The following is a 16851-nucleotide window of genomic DNA, read 5'->3' as shown; positions in this document are numbered from 1 at the left end:
CAGGAATTGACCGGGCTGAGGCTGGCTGATGTCCGAGTTAACAGTGATGACCGCTAGCACTGGCTAACTGACTACTAGCTAGTAGCTAGTTAGCTGGCTAGCTTCTACTGGGGGTTCCAGTTCCAAAGTGTAAAAAATTGCAGATCCGTACCACATTGGGTGAGGAGGGTTGCAGGAGAGTATGTTCAGTCCATAGATGGAAATTGAGATTAAAAATATATACGAAATATATACGAAGAAAACAATATATACATGGGACGGGACAAATAGACATCCGACTGCTACGCCATCTTGGAACATATCTGTGACCAATAGTTCTCCTCAATTTCTTCCTTTAGATCTGTTTCCCATGGTTTCCTTCTAGGTTCTGAACCATCTGGTAGAGTTTAAATCAACCCTTGATAAAACTTGGCAATCAACTTCTTTAGCGTTGCAGCCTCTTTCAGTATTTTTTCTATGCTATAAGCAGTCGGTTCATCCAGATTCTGTTGAAGTGATTGAATACGATCTGAATGGAAGAACTTAAAAGAAATCGGCCTTGGATAATCCCAAGTCTTTCTTGTAATTGATTGAATCAGTAGAGATCCATGTTCGAAATTCATAATGCCACTTTGGAACAAGGACTTAAAGGTGTTATCATTAAACACTGGAGGTAAGGTGGGGTTATTCCAAATAGGGGTGCCTGGCGATATTTGTTCTTTCCACCTCATGAATTAATGTACATTTTCCAAAACATTAATGACATTGAGAATCAGTGGACTGTCTGTTTTTAGTAGTGAATATAGTGAATATATTTTAGATCATAACATATTACATGTACGGCTTCAATAGTCCTCCATGCACAAGGATAGACTGATTTCCATTGTTTAAGTGAAAGCAGTTGTACAGCCCAGTAATACATCTTCCTATGAGGTAGTCCAAGACATCCAGCTTTATAGAGGAAGTATTAAACAGTCAATTTGACTCTTGAGGTCTTTCCATTCCAAATAAAGTTGGAGAGCAGGCCATTTTATTTAAAAAAGTTGGATGGAATTGAAACTGTCAGGGGCTGGAATAAATACATCAACCTTATTAATATATTCATTTTGATTATGTTGACCCTACCCATCATAGAGAAAGGGAGAGATCTCCATTACTGAACATCGGATTCAACCTATCTATTAAAGGAGAGTAATTGATTTTATGTGCCTCCTCCAGACTGCATGGTATCAGTACACCCAGGGATGTCATATGTCTTTGTCTATTTCCACTTAGATGTACTTTCTAAGCTTGAGAAGTCATGATTACAAACGGGCATTATTTCAGTTCTCCCAATTTACTTTGAATCTGGACACAGCACCATGTGTCCAACAGTAATAAAAGGCATGTCAGAGAATGTTCTGGTTTAGATCAATAAAGTAAAACGTAATCTGCATACAATGATGTCACATGTTGATCTCCACCAATCTCTATGCCCCGGATTGAGCCATGAGCTCTAATTATTGTTGCTAGGGGTTCTGTGGCTAAAGAAAATAAATAACCAGACAAAAGGTTTCCCTGTGGAGGGAGTTTACACCATTGTTAAATCCATGACAAGGAGTGTGCAGCAGGGTGGAGAATCGGGACGCAGTCTCTGAGGGATGTAGGGAGTTAAGAGGAAACAGGAAGTAAGGAGGAAATATGAAGAGAAGCAGCCTCACCTGAAGGGTTTGCAGTCGGGGTCCGTGTCCTTGAAGCCCATCTCCTCCAGCTTGCAGCGACGGTAGAGCTCGTAGTGTCTGGTGTGAGTCTGCTCTCTAAGATCCTCCATGTTCACCCTGATTAGCATCTCTCTCAGCTTCACAAAGTCACAGTGGTTCTCATTCTCCACTGCCGACGACACACACACACACACACACACACACACACACACACACACACACACACACACACACACACACACACACACGTCAGACAGCTACTACTCAACAGCGTTTGATTAAAACACTACCACTGGTTGTGACAGTGTGGGTCAATCCATTAACCACTACAAATTGAACAAATGACAGCCATTGTAAAAGACCAGAACCACACATTCACAACTCACATAATTGCTTGTTTTAAACACATTTCTGACTAAACTGCGATTGAAATGTGCAGGCATGTGTAATACTCAGTGAACACTAATAACAAATGTACACAGCTCCATTCATGCCTTATGGAGGGTTCATTTCTGGTTTTAGAATATAGCGGAGGGCCACAGAGTCATGTGCAACATCAGAGTGAACCATACAGTGAACGGAGGAGAGCACCGTACTCGGCGAACGGAGGAGAGCACCGTACTCGGCGAACGGAGGAGAGCACCGTACTCGGCGAACGGAGGAGAGCACCGTACTCGGCGAACGGAGGAGAGCACCGTACTCGGCACCGTACTCAGCGAACGGAGGAGAGCACCGTACTCAGCGAACGGAGGAGAGCACCGTACTCAGTGAACGGAGGAGAGCACCGTACTCTGCGAACGGAGGAGAGCACCGTACTCAGTGAACGGAGGAGAGCACCGTACTCAATGTCTGAGACAGCCTCAGCCTTGTATATATGTTCCATGTGCTGGGCAGGGCTAGGTCTAGTTCACACAACCCCCCCACGTATCCACACACAGCCTAAACCGACATGCATACGAGTACACCATACTGAACCAAAGAACAAATTGACAGGTGATAAGGTGTGGGAATACGGAGGAAGTGTCATATAATTTGATATACTGAGAATACGAGACGTTTCACATCTGTATTCCTATGGTAAATCAGTGACTTACCCTGATAATGCTCACAGGTTTCATGACCTACCACTTTTCAAGCATTATTGACTCGTTTGAGATAAATCAATTGCATAGAACCCTCAGACATTTGTGACATGACTCAAGCAACCGCTGCTGTAGCTCATACAGTTATGGAAGTGTGGGCGCATGCATTGTTAAATAGACAAACTTGAATGAGATTACATAAGCAGCAGTGATGGCTTCCCTCTTGACAGTATAAATGTAGTTGTTTAGGGAGTTGGGGTGGAATGAGTGGGAGGGAAATGGTGGCCAAAAATGGAAGGACCCCGGCTCTCATTTCCCCTGTTGTATGTGACCTAGCTTACCCTGTACCGTCCCCCAGGGGTACTGCCGCGCTTTCACCATCTTGTTGCCGATCTTCACTTCCTCCGTGCTTCCCACCACGGCGAACGGCAAATGGGCCTGCGGAGCAGAAGGGATTCTCGTTAGTGCAGTGACACCTGTCCCTCTCTCTGCCTTTCTCTCTTTCTATCAAACACAACACACATATCACACACATCATGCAAACACACACACTATTGACACTACCTGCAATTATCATCCCATGTTATCACTCCATTACATAACTTGATTATTTAGATTTGGATAAATTGGAGCACATCTCTTGACAGGCAAAACAATTGGCAGAGTGAACCTAACACAAAGTTAATTACAAGTGATTTGAATCATGTTAGGTCTATATTGCAAGTTAATACACGTTCCATTCATCCAACAGCAAGGGCTTCTCACTGCAGTGATCGGAGTGGGTGGCCTTTCTGCCAGAGTGGTGGTGTCTTCGTGAGATCGGAGGGCAAGAGTCTTGAGAGCTAATTGACTAACGCAAATCAGCTGGGTTCTGCTCAGTCAGAAGAATTGGCATTCTCCACTCGCTTATGTCACTCATGGTCCGCTCATTTAACCCCGGCCCGTTAGTCAGCGGCCAGGGGCCCTTTCCCACATAGAGCTTCCTGTAGCAAGAGCTAGCTGATTGCCATACACTGTACTGGACTGGTGGAGGAGGAAGACTGGACACAGATGGTACTCGTATCCTGCTCTAGTGCTGCTGTTTCAATGTTCTGAGAATTAACAGAATAAATTACTCAGAACTCTCATAGTGAAAGGAAACTCACTCAAAGGGGTACAGATACACAACTATATCTACTCCTGTAATGATTGTGTCCACTATATTGTACGTATATTGTATTACGTCACAAATAAATCTTCCATGAAAACATCAACTATCGTATTCACTTGATATTTCTTCCTAACCAAACCTTGTCAGTCACTCTCATACCTCTCAACTATAACTAGTAAGTCTGTATAACTTGCTGAAATGCTGCTGAACTAAAATGAGCAGCATCATAGAAGGGTTATCTTACGTTCATGGTGGAGTTGATCTCTGCCACCGTCTCATCGTCGATGGGGAACTGGTAGATCAGAACACCGTTGCTGACCAGCTCACTGGTGATCTTGATCTTGAACTTGGTCAGCTCGCTTTTGGAGATGGCGTCTGATTTGGCGATGATGGGGATGATGTTGACCTGTTGTTTGAGGAGATGAAATTAGATCAGAAAATGTTATTAGGCTATCCACTAATGAGGAAATGATATGTGCAGGCACATAGACAAAACAATCATTCAAAATACATACAAAAGACACAGGCATTGATTTGTTTGTTTTTTACATACTTGCATCAAGTTTTAAAATCAGAATTACAATATTTAGTACAAAGTGCATGCTAGCAGCTAGGGAGCAGAGCAGGTGTAGGATTGTTGTTATTTTTTTTATTTCACCTTTATTTAACCAGGTAGGCAAGTTGAGAACAATTTCTCATTTACAATTGCGACCTGGCCAAGATAAAGCAAAGCAGTTCGACACATACAACAACACAGAGTTACACATGGAGTAAAACAAACATACAGTCAATAATACAGTAGAAAAAAAATAAGTATATACAATGTGAGCAAATGAGTTGAGATAAGGGAGGTAAAGGCAAAAGAAAAGGCCATGGTGGCGAAGTAAATACAATATAGCAAGTAAAACACTGGAATGGTAGATTTGCAGTGGAAGAATGTGCAAAGTAAAGATAGAAATAATGGGGTGCAAAGGAGCAAAATAAATAAATACAGTAGGCGGAGAGGTAGTTGTTTGGGCTAATTTATAGATGGGCTATGTACAGGTGCAGTAATCTGTGAGCTGCTCTGACAGCTGGTGCTTAAAGCTAGTGAGGGAGATAAGTGTTTCCAGTTTCAGAGATTTTTGTAGTTCATTCCAGTCATTGGCAGCAGAGAACTGGAAGGAGAGGCGGCCAAAGGAAGAATTGGTTTTGGGGGTGACCAGAGAGATATACCTGCTGGAGCGCGTGCTACAGGTGGGTGCTGCTATGGTGACCAGCGAGCTGAGATAAGGGGGGACTTTACCTAGTAGGGTCTTGTAGATGACCTGGAGCCAGTGGGTTTGGCGACGAGTATGAAGCGAGGGCCAGCCAACGAGAGAGTACAGGTCGCAGTGGTGGGTAGTATATGGGGCTTTGGTGACAAAACGGATGGCACAGTGATAGACTGCATCCAATTTATTGAGTAGGGTATTGGAGGCTATTTTGTAAATGACATCGCCGAAGTCGAGGATCGGTAGGATGGTCAGTTTTACAAGGGCAGCATGAGTGAAGGATGCTTTGTTGCGAAATAGAAAGCCAATTCTAGATTTAACTTTGGATTGGAGATGCTTAATGTGAGTCTGGAAGGAGAGTTTACAGTCTAACCAGACACCTAGGTATTTGTAGTTGTCCACATATTCTAAGTCAGAACCGTCCAGAGTAGTGATGTTGGACGGGCGGGCAGGTGCAGGCAGCGATCGGTTGAAGAGCATGCATTTAGTTTTACTTGTATTTAAGAGCAATTGGAGGCCACAGAAGGAGAGTTGTATGGCATTGAAACTCGTCTGGTTGTTAACAGAGTGTCCAAAGAAGGGCCAGAAGTATACAGAATGGTGTCATCTGCGTAGAGGTGGATCAGAGACTCACCAGCAGGCAAGAGCGACATCATTGATGTATACAGAGAAGAGAGTCGGTCCAAGAATTGAACCCTGTGGCACCCCCATAGAGACTGCCAGAGGCCCGGACAACAGGCTCTCCGATTTGACACACTGAACTCTATCAGAGAAGTAGTTGGTGGACCAGGCGAGGCAATCATTTGAGAAACCAAGGCTATCGAGTCTGCCGATGAGGATGTGGTGATTGACAGAGTCGAAAGCCTTGGCCAGGTCAATGAATACGGCTGCACAGTATTGTTTCTTATCGATGGCGGTTAGGATATCGTTTAGGACCTTGAGCGTGGCTGAGGTGCACCCATGACCAGCTCTGAAACCAGATTGCATAGCGGAGAAGGTATGGTGGGATTAGGAGTTGCAACAATTTCGGCAGATAATTTTAGAAAGAAAGGGTCCAGATTGTCTAGCCCGGGTCCAGATTTTGCAGCTCTTTCAGAACATCAGCTGACTGGATTTGGGAGAAGGAGAAATGGGGAAGGCTTGGGCGAGTTGCTGTGGGGGGTGCAGTGCTGTTGACCGGGGTAGGGGTAGCCAGGTGGAAAGCATGGCCAGCCGTAGAAAAATGCTTATTGAAATTCTCAATTATAGTGGATTTATTGGTGGTGATAGTGTTTCCTGTCCTCAGTGCAGTGGGCAGCTGGGAGGAGGTGTTCTTATTTTCCATGGACTTTACAGTGTCGCAGAACTTTTTTGAGTTTGTGTTGCAGGAAGCAAATTTCAGCTTGAAAAAGCTAGCCTTAGCTTTTCTAACTGCCTGTGTATATTGGTTTCTAGCTTCCCTGAAAAGTTGCATATCACGGGGGCTGTTCGATGCTAATGCAGAACGCCATAGGATGTTTTTGTGTTGGTTAAGGGCAGTCAGGTCTGGAGAGAACCAAGGGCTATATCTGTTCCTGGTTCTAAATTTCTTGAATGGGGCATGCTTATTTAAGATGGTGAGGAAGGCATTTAAAAAAAAATAACCAGGCATCCTCTACTGACGGGATGATATCAATATCCTTCCAGGATACCCGGCCAGGTCGATTAGAAAGTCCTGCTCGCTGAAGTGTTTCAGGGAGCGTTTGACAGTGATGAGTGGAGGTCGTTTGACCGCTGACCCATTACGGATGCAGGCAATGATCGTTGAGATCTTGGTTGAAAACAGCAGAGGTGTATTTAGAGGGCAAGTTGGGTAGGATGATATCTATGAGGGTGCCCGTGTTTACGGCTTTGGGGTGGTACCTGGTAGGTTCATTGATAATTTGTGTGAGATTGAGGGCATCAAGCTTAGATTGTAGGATGGCTGGGGAGTTAAGCATGTTCTAGTTTAGGTCGCCTAGCAGCACGAGCTCTGAAGATAGATGGGGGGCAATCAGTTCACATATGGTGTCCAGAGCACAGCTGGGGGCAGAGGGTGGTCTATAGCAGGCGGCAACAGTGAGAGACTTGTTTTTAGAGAGGTGGATTTTTAAAAGTAGAAGTTCAAATTGCTTGGGTACAGACCTGGATAGTAGGACAGAACTCTGCAGGCTATCTTTGCAGTAGATTGCAACACCGCCCCCTTTGGCCGTTCTATCTTGTCTGAAAATCTTGTAGTTAGGAATGGAGATTTCAGAATTTTTGGTGGTCTTCCTAAGCCAGGATTCAGACACATCCGGGTTGGCAGTGTGTGCTAAAGCAGTGAATAAAACAAACTTAGGGAGGAGGCTTCTAATGTTAACATGCATGAAACTAAGGCTATTACGGTTACAGAAGTCATCAAATGAGAGTGCCTGGGAAATAGGAATGGAGCTAGGCACTGCAGGGCCTGGATTCACCTCTACATCACCAGAGGAACAGAGGATAAGTAGGATAAGGGTACGGCTAAAAGCTATGAGAATTGGTCGTCTAGAACGTCCGGAACAGAGAGTAAAAGGAGGTTTCTGGGGGCGATAAAATAGCTTCAAGGTATAATGTACAGACAAAGGTATGGTAGGATGTGAATACAGTGGAGGTAAACCTAGGTATTGAGTGATGATGAGATAGATATTGTCTCTAGAACATCATTGAAACTAGGTGATGTCATCGCATGTGTGGGTGGTGGAACTGAAAGGTTGGATAAGGTATAATGAGCAGGGCTAGAGGCTCTACAGTGAAATAAGCCAATAAACACTAACCAGAACAGCAATGGACAAGGCATATTGACATTAAGGAGAGGCATGCTTAGTCGAGTGATCATAAGGGTCCAGTGAGTAGTGAGGTTGGTTGGGGTAACGGCGATTCAGACAGCTAGCTGAGCCATCGGTAGCAAGCTAGCATAGGATGGAAGTCTGATTTTAGCCACCTTGTGCGTTTCCGACGGTAGATTAGTGGGGTTCCGTGTGGTAGAGGGTATCAATCCAATTGGCAAAATAGATATAGTTATAGTGACCCAAGAAAAATTGTCCGATAGATAGACCGATTCAGATAGCAGCCGATAAGACAGCTAACGATTAGCGGGCCGCAGATGGGTGTTCAGGTAACGTCGCGACAGAGGGGCCAGTTGGATAACTCCCTCGGGCAGATAACGTCGGTAGTCCAGTCGTGAAGGCCCGGTGGGGCTCCGCATCGGCAGTAAAACGGGTCCGGATAGGTGATTGTAGCCCAGGAGTGGCTGATGGAACTCTTCAGCTGGCTAGCTCTGGAATAATTGATGTTTGCTCCAGGATCGACGTAAGCCAATAGTCACACGGATAGCAGCTAGCTAGCTGCGAGATCCAGGTGTAAATGTCCAGAGCTTGCGGTTGAAATCTGGGGATATGGAGAGAAAAATAGGTCCGATATGTTCTGGTCTGAGTCGCATAGTACAAACTGGCTAGCTTCTGGTTAGCTTCTGGCTAGCTTCTAAGAGCTGTTCATATCCACGACGCAACACATTGCTAGGACACAGCCCTTAGCCGTGGTATATTGACCATATATGACAAACCCAGAGGTGCATCATTGCTATTATAAACTAGTTACCAACGTAATTAGAGCAGTAAAAACAAATGTTTAGTCATACAAATGGTATACTGTCTGATATACCACGGCAAACCACCCAGTTTATAATTATGAAATATATTTGGGAATATATTTTACTACCAACCACAGCATACTGTCAAAATCAATTTCCACACCATATATTTAAATACAGAAACATATGTAGAAATATATGAAAACAGATTTTTTTTTAATGGCTTAAACATATATTTATATCTGTAATTTACATACACTTAAATACATGTACATATATGTTGGTTGTTATGTTATTATATACTTTTTCTGTATGGGCTACTAAACCCATATCAAACCAAAGTTGTACCCAAGCTGCTGGGTTTAGCCTATATTGTGCAGCAGCATCAAGCTGGTGTTCTGATTGGAGAGTGTACCCAGCTAGCAAATAACCAAAGGAGAACCTTCTGGGAACATTACGAGTACATTCTGTGTTTGCTGGGGAGATCTCAGCTGGAAGGTAGCAGAGCGGGGCCGGATGATGCGAGCATCTCCTATGCAGCCAGGTCATTACATCACAGCTAGCTAGCTAAACCTCCTGAGACAAGTGGGGAACATCTGGCCAAGACAGGATATAAATAGACCTTGAGATCTGGGCCTACACCTCCCTTTCTTATGCTTCTCTGGATGCCTTGTGCCTTGGTCTACAGCAAGGATATCATGCAGACGGATACAAAAGCTAGAAATGTAACATGTCTTTTTATATCTGAACACCTCTAGCCTCTACTAGCTTCAGGGATGTTTGATTTGGGCATATCTATGTGCATTTCCGCCATAATCAGAGCTTGGAACGAAGCAAAGATAAAAAATAGACAGCAGAGCAGTAAGAGCATTTACAAGAGAGGGTAGTACTAGTTAATCTCTAACGCAGGATCTATCTCGTGAAGAGATCTCCAAACACAATGTTAATGATGAGAGCCTACTGATCCAGCTGGTTTAGAAGAAACACTTCCTCCAGCCCCCATGCTTGGTGTCAAAATCAGAACATGAAGAGATAGGGAAGAGATATGCCAGAATATCTGCTTCAATGGAGGCACAGGACGGAAGAGGAGGCCTGAGGATGCAGGGGGGTCTTTGTCAAACATTCACCCACCACCACTTCTCACCCATAAACTCAAGAGACACTGCACTCCCTTCTACGCAACAGGCTTTGTTTCATTGTAGCTGCCTGCCTACACAGGGAGGCTTCTGCTTTGGATCACAGAGGCTGGAAGGTGGCTAGGGTACAGCTGCTCTGGCAAACACTCGAAAGCCAGGAAGTTTCTATGCAAATAGGGCCTTTTGGGGTGGCCCTAGGAAAATAGAGTGAGTGTCACCATGACGACCAAGGGCCGGCGTTTCACGGCTGACCTACACCGTCACGGGACAGGAGCCCATCTTTGAGCATGCAAATGGTGTAGAAGAGTTTATGAGCCACGATGCTCTGTGATGACATCAATGATGCCCTGCATCTACATGGTGACATCATCTTGACGCTAGAGAGCTTTCTCTTTTCCCGTGCATTTTATAAATAGCTATGAAAAAAATATGACTCTTCAACCGAGGTTATCATATTATGGAAGCTGCTTTTCAAGTGGCACTTCAAATCAGCAGAGTTTAATGAATGGATTGCATAATATGGTAATTTAGCAGAAATCTTTTTCCAAAGCGGCTTACAGAGAAGCCAACCTTGACAGTGACACATATAGGTCAACTCAGTATACTATATCTGTCCCACGCAGGAATTGAACTCAGTGAACCATTGGAATCATAGTGTAATTAGCTAGCCTTGCAGCCCACCTTGCTGTCCAGTTTCTTCATAGTGACCAGGTCCAGGGACTTGAGGGAGTGTCCGGTGGGTGCGATGAAGTACAGGCAGGCGTGGATGCGTGTGTCGTGGTAGCTGTGTAACGTGCGCTTGATTTTCAGCTCCTCCTGCAGATAGGCCTCAAACTGGGTGTCGATAAACTCCACAATAGACTTGTAGCTGAGGAGAGAAAAGCATGTGTTTCAAGGTGTTATAAACACACCATAAACAGCTGATAAGGAAACCGGACTGAAGATGTAGCTGGGCACCAAAAATAAAAAATGTGTCTTACTATCGTCATATAGGATTAAGGGTAGGCTATACCTTTACCTTTCCACCACCATAGAATACCAGAGGGTGTTGTAAAGCCTCTCTTAAAGGGATTTCGGCAATGAAGCCCTTTACCTACTTGTTCCAGAGTCAGACGAACTTATGGATACCATTTTTATGTCTCTGCATCCAGTATGCTAGCTGACACACAAATGGTTAATCTGACTCTGGAGAAGTAGATAAAGGGCTTCAATGCCAAAATCCAGAAGTATCCCTTTAAGTGAGAGATTTAAGCCAGTTTGTACTTTAATCCCGGAGTGTTGTTAGTGGGAGGTAGCTAGATGCTAAGTGAGTACAGCTCAGCTCCATATAAGTGATCTGCTGATCCATCATTCAACTGAGCTGGGTTTCATTAGCTGGGAGTCATCAGGCAGAACATGGTGGGGAAGAGACGTGGGAGCGCACGGATCAGGGAGCAGAGGAGAGGCATACCATCGCCAAGGAAGGGGAAGATTCACCGCATGGCTGAAGGCGGATAGGAACCGCTGATTAAACTCAGGTTTTACCTCTGCCCTTCAACACACAAACACGTGTGAGTGCACAGACACACACACACACACCTCTTCCCACCTCCACTCCCCCTCATAAGAAACTCAACCGAGGTTAACTGCTAGCCCTTAGCTCACCCTCATCCAGCCACCATTTGATAGTGATGTGAAGCAGTTTGAACCTGGAGCGCTGACCTACATGAGGGTTCCTGTAACTAGCACAGCCTCCCCCTCGGGGCCCTAACCAGAGCAGCTAGAGAGGTCTGGGACAGACTGAGGACTGAGATTAGAGAGAGCTGCCTGGTGCTCACATGACATCATCCACCCTCTCTGAGGTTCACATGACAGGAGGGAGGGAGGGAGAATGGATACAATGAGATCCCATGTTCACTAGAAGATTTCCATCAGATGGAAAGTGACAGGTAGAGTAGTACTCCCTTTCCCACAGACAAGACACTGTATGATTTAGCCCTTGAGACTCCTGGCTCAAGTGTCAGACTACTGTTATTCATATTGTCTAACAATAAATCTATCAATGACTCACTGTTTTCATAAGGTATGGGAGAGGCATCATAAGAGTAGTACCTAATGTTCCACCAGACTCCAAAGGGGATGACCTCAAGTCCACACTTCATAGGGGGCATCTCAATTCCACATTTCATAGGGGGCATCTCAATTCCACACTTCATAGTAGAGGTCGACCAATTAATTGGAATGGCCAATTGGTTTGTTTTTTTACACCTATATTTAATCTTTATTTAACTAGGCAAGTCAGTTAAAAACACATTCTTATTTTCAATGACGGCCTAGGAACGGTGGGTTAACTGCCTCGTTCAGGGGCAGAACGACAGATTTTTACCTTGTCAGCTCGGGGGATTCAATCTTGCAACCTTACAGTTAACTAGTCCAACGCTCTAACCACCTGATTACATTGCACTCCACGAGGAGCCTGCCTGTTACGCGAATGCAGTAAGCCAAGGTAAGTTGCTAGCTAGCATTAAACTTATCTTATAAAAAACAATCAATCAATCAATCATAATCACTAGTTAACTACACATGGTTGATGATATTACTAGTTTATCTAGCGTGTCCTGCGTTGCATATAATCGATGCGGTGCGTAACATTGCTCCAATATGTACCTAACCATAAACATCAATGCCTTTCATTTAAAATCAATACACAGAAGTATATATTTTTAAACCTGCATATTTAGCTAAAAGAAATCCAGGTTAGCAGGCAATATTAACCAGGTGAAAATGTGTCACTTCTCTTGCACGCAGAGTCAGTGTATATGCAACAGTTTGGGCCGCCTAATTTGCCAGAATTTTACGTAATTATGACATAACATTGAAGGTTGTGCAATGTAACAGGAATATTTAGACTTATGGATGCCACCCGTTAGATAAAATACGGAACGGTTCCGTATTTCACTGAAAGAATAAACGTCTTGTTTTCGAGATGATAGTTTCTGGGTTCGACCATATTAATGACCTAAGGCTCGTATTTCTGTGTGTTATTATGTTATAACTAAGTCTATGATTTGATAGAGCAGTCTGACTGAGCGGTGGTAGGCAGCAGCTCGCTCGTAAGCATTCATTCAAACAGCACTTTAGTGCGTTTTGCCAGCAGCGCTTCGTTGTGCTTCAAGCATTGCACTGTTTATGACTTCAAGCCTATCAACTCTCGAGATTAGGCTGGTGTAGCCAATGTGAAATGGCTAGCTAGTTAGCGGGGTGCGCGCTAATAGCGTTTCAAACGTCACTCGCTCTGAGACTTGGAGTGGTTGTTCCCCTTGCTCTGCATGAGTAACGCTGCTTCGAGGGTGGCTGTTGTCGATGTGTTCCTGGTTCGAGCCCAGGTAGGAGCGAGGAGAGGGACGGAAGCTATACTGTTACACTGGCAATACTAAAGTGCCTATAAGAACAACCAATTGTCAAAGGTTAATGAAATACAAATGGTATAGAGAGAAATAGTCCTGTATTCCTATAATAACTACAACCTAAAACTTCTTACCTGGGAATATTGAAGACTCATGTTAAAAGGAACCACCAGCTTTCAAATGTTCCGAGCAAGGAACTTAAACGTTAGCTTTCTTACATGGCACATATTGCACTTTTACTTTCTTCTCCAACACTTTTTTTTTGCATTATTTAAACCAAATTGAACATGTTTCATTATTTATTTGAGGCTAAATTGATTTTATTGATGTATTATATTAAGTTAAAATAAATGTTCATTCAGTATTGTTGTAATTGTCACTATTACAAATAAAACATTTTTTGAAATCGGCCGATTAATCGGTATCGGCTTTTTTTGGTCCTCCAATAATCGGTATCGGTGAAAAATCCTAATCGGTCGACCTCTACTTCATAGGGGGCATCTCAAGTCCACACTTCATAGTTGGCATCTGCAGCATGCACAATTAAAGAGTGACATTCACAAACTATCACTCCTGTGAAAGATATATTCTTGGCAGTGGTATACTGTAGAAACACCAGGCCTGTATTCATAAGGGGGTTGCAAGTTATCATAGTGCCTACCCGTTTCAGAAAGTTTTCTTCTGTTTTGTGCCTAATGAATGCGACCAATAAATGATTGTACAATCTATACATCTCTTAGACACATGAAGCGGAACCTGGGGCTCTAATCCCAAAGACAGACAGACAGACATACATTCAGTATATGCATATGTTTATCTACATCATTGTCTCTCACCTGTCCTCTTTGTTGATCTGGTCTCCGAAGCCCACAGTGTTGACCACGGTCAGCTTGAGGCGCACATTGCTCTCCTGGAGCTCGTAGGTGTTGGACTTGAGCTGCACACTCGGCTGGTTGTGCTGGGTGGGTTCGCCCTCAAACTTGGTGTTGAACAGGGTGTCCATGAGAGTGGACTTGCCCAGGCCCGTCTCACCTAAAATACATGCATACCTTTCAGTTCATTCACCATTGTGTACTTTTTTTGTGGACTCTACTATCTGGAGTTTGAGTGAGATAGTTGTACTAAGCTCATTAGGCATTCATAAGCTATATACTTCTAGAGTCAATGGGTATAGGTTACAGTATATCATTAATGGAAATTAGCATTGAACAGCAGGGAATATTCCAGATTGGGCTATTGTCAGAATAAATGTGGCCTTAAAATATTCTCCCATACTGTACATTACAGGATTTAGTACATCCTGTTGAAAATACTTCAGTTTTACAATTTGGACTCGGGCTGCAGAGCAGATCTCTCTAATGCCACCAGAATGTTAATTATATGGACTCTTCCCATTTGTCACTTCCCTATACATTTAGCTGTGAGCCCCTACCTCTGGCTCCTCCGCTGCTTTTGGCAGGAGGCGCTTTTTAATGGAATAAAAAAGATGCGCTGCAGAAATGTCTAATAACTTGGGTGCCTTTAAGAGGGACTACATTGAATGTGACATCTTGCAGCGGGGTAGCACACAAGATAATCCTATGTCCACCACAGTTGATATCTAGAGCAGACCATCATAAAAATGGCCGCATGGGTCTGAGTCACGGATGTCCTGATGCGTTCTGACAAACTCACACTGTTCAAAGCTGTCAGTCGGGTGAGAAGGCGCCTTCCTTTCCCAGTGCAAGAAAATCTAGTGGTACTTCCCAAACGGCACCGTATTCCCTAAGTAGTGCACTATATAGGGAATAGGGTGCCATTTGGGATGCTGCCCGAGGCTTACTTCTGTTCATCAGACACCACATCTACACACAGAGCACGCAGAGCTCTACACTGCCAACGGTATATTAGTCTTCCTTTCACAAGGCATCAGGCTTTCACTCTGAGTGCACACTAAATAGTGGAGGGGGGAGGGGGGTTAGAATGGAACAGCACAGTGCCAGATTCTCCCCTCCCATTTCCTGCGTCTGAGAGAAAGTCCACCTCAGGTCATCGTCAAGATGTTTCCGTGGTCTCTCATCATCCTCATAGAAACTTGGCAGGGCTGGATAAGCAATGAGCATCTCGCTTGGCAGGGACCCAAGCTGAACCCCATGCTAAAGATGGGGCCCTGACATCCAAAGGTTTCCATTTGAATGTACCAGCAAAAAGCATAAGAAATCTAAGTCTCGTGAAGACAAAAAGTTTTGCTCTCGATTCAGTTCTTGCCACATGCCTCCGGATCACATTTCTGGGGCTTGAGCTGTAGGCCTGTGCAATTTTACAACTGTTTTGCTTTCTGGGATTCACACACACCCGACTTCATAGAGTAGACTGTAATAATAGAGGTTCTAGGGCTTCTGCCATTGCTTTTGAATGTTTTGAGTGCCACTGATAACTTTCAAGTAATTTAGAGTGTGGAAAATGGAGAGAGAACAAAATTGACCATTTGCTTTAAAAAAAGGCTAATATTTGAAAACTATATCTGTCAATAGGCAGGTTTCCATTGAGCCAGGTTTATTTAGACAAAAGCAATGTAACCAAAAGAATGTTTGCGACATGTGTAATGGAAACGGCTGTCCAATCAAAAACGCGTCTTTTGACCAATGAGTAAAATGATATGTTCGTTGTGTAGATAATCCTCGAAGAAAACCAATGGTCCAAACCTCATCTCTATTAAAATCTGTTCAAAACTTATTGTCCGTTTTACCCTTGTAGGATGGCCAAAATTAGGGTGAATAAATAAATGGAGGCCAGAGAAAAATAGTGTGAGAATTAAGGCTAACTGAAAGGTTCACCGTTGAACTCATCTTTCTTCTCCAATCTGGAGGACATAAAACAATATAGAGGTAAGATATATATCGATTTTGAGACATGACATTATCATAGATTAGTATACACTGTTCATATTAATGCAAAGTTCGTGTTTTTCCCAAAGACTTCTTACAGAAACAAGCGTATCTCTGTGAAATGTCAATGGAGCGCTGAGCATACCGCAAACGTTTTATTCTCAAAGTCTTTTACATTCAATTCAGCTCGTCATATTAATTTAGATTTTTGCGAACCCGCGGAAACAACTTGAAGACCACGACCACAAATTGTTTGGGTCGAGAAAGCGGCGCCGTTTTTGTTGAGAATGCTGCGCCGCTCTGTAAACAGAGCTCGGTGCTCATTACCGGATATATTAGGTTAGGAAGTCCGACCTTCTGGATATCATGTTAATGATATGGGATATAAAATATAGGACAAAACACATCACGACAAGAGAGACAACACAACACTACATAAAGAGAGACCTTAGACAACATAGCAAGTCAGCAACACATGACAACACAGCATGGTAGCAACACAACATGACAACAATATGGTAGCAGCACAACATGGTAGCAGCACAAAACATGGTACTAACATTAATGGGCACAGACAACAGCACAATGGGCAAGAAGGTATAGAGACAACAATACATCACGCAAAGCAGCCACAACTGTCAGTAAGAGTGTCCATGATTGAGTCTTTGAATGAAGATATTGCGATAAA

General features: G+C 43.7%; 1 protein-coding gene across 6 annotated transcripts in view; it reads right to left on the bottom strand.

Annotated features, from left to right (window-relative positions):
• LOC139574507 (septin-6-like) overlaps window positions 1–16851 on the bottom strand; it is a 36103-nt gene that overhangs the window by 13103 nt on the left and 6149 nt on the right. For all 6 annotated transcript variants that reach the window (XR_011674789.1, XM_071399152.1, XM_071399154.1 and 3 more), the window contains exons 3-7: window positions 14133–14328; window positions 10592–10778; window positions 4156–4317; window positions 3103–3199; window positions 1680–1848 (exon numbers count right to left, since the gene is read on the bottom strand). Coding sequence is in view for 5 of the 6 variants with exons in the window: in XM_071399152.1 (XP_071255253.1) it covers window positions 1680–1848; window positions 3103–3199; window positions 4156–4317; window positions 10592–10778; window positions 14133–14328 (811 nt within the window). In the remaining variant the exon portion in view is untranslated. The remainder of the gene's footprint in view (window positions 1–1679; window positions 1849–3102; window positions 3200–4155; window positions 4318–10591; window positions 10779–14132; window positions 14329–16851) is intronic.

Source organism: Salvelinus alpinus, chromosome 4 (assembly GCF_045679555.1).
Source record: "Salvelinus alpinus chromosome 4, SLU_Salpinus.1, whole genome shotgun sequence".
Lineage (NCBI taxonomy): Eukaryota > Metazoa > Chordata > Actinopteri > Salmoniformes > Salmonidae > Salvelinus > Salvelinus alpinus.
Note: the sequence above shows the minus strand (reverse complement) of the source record. Positions and strands in the feature narration are given on the sequence as shown.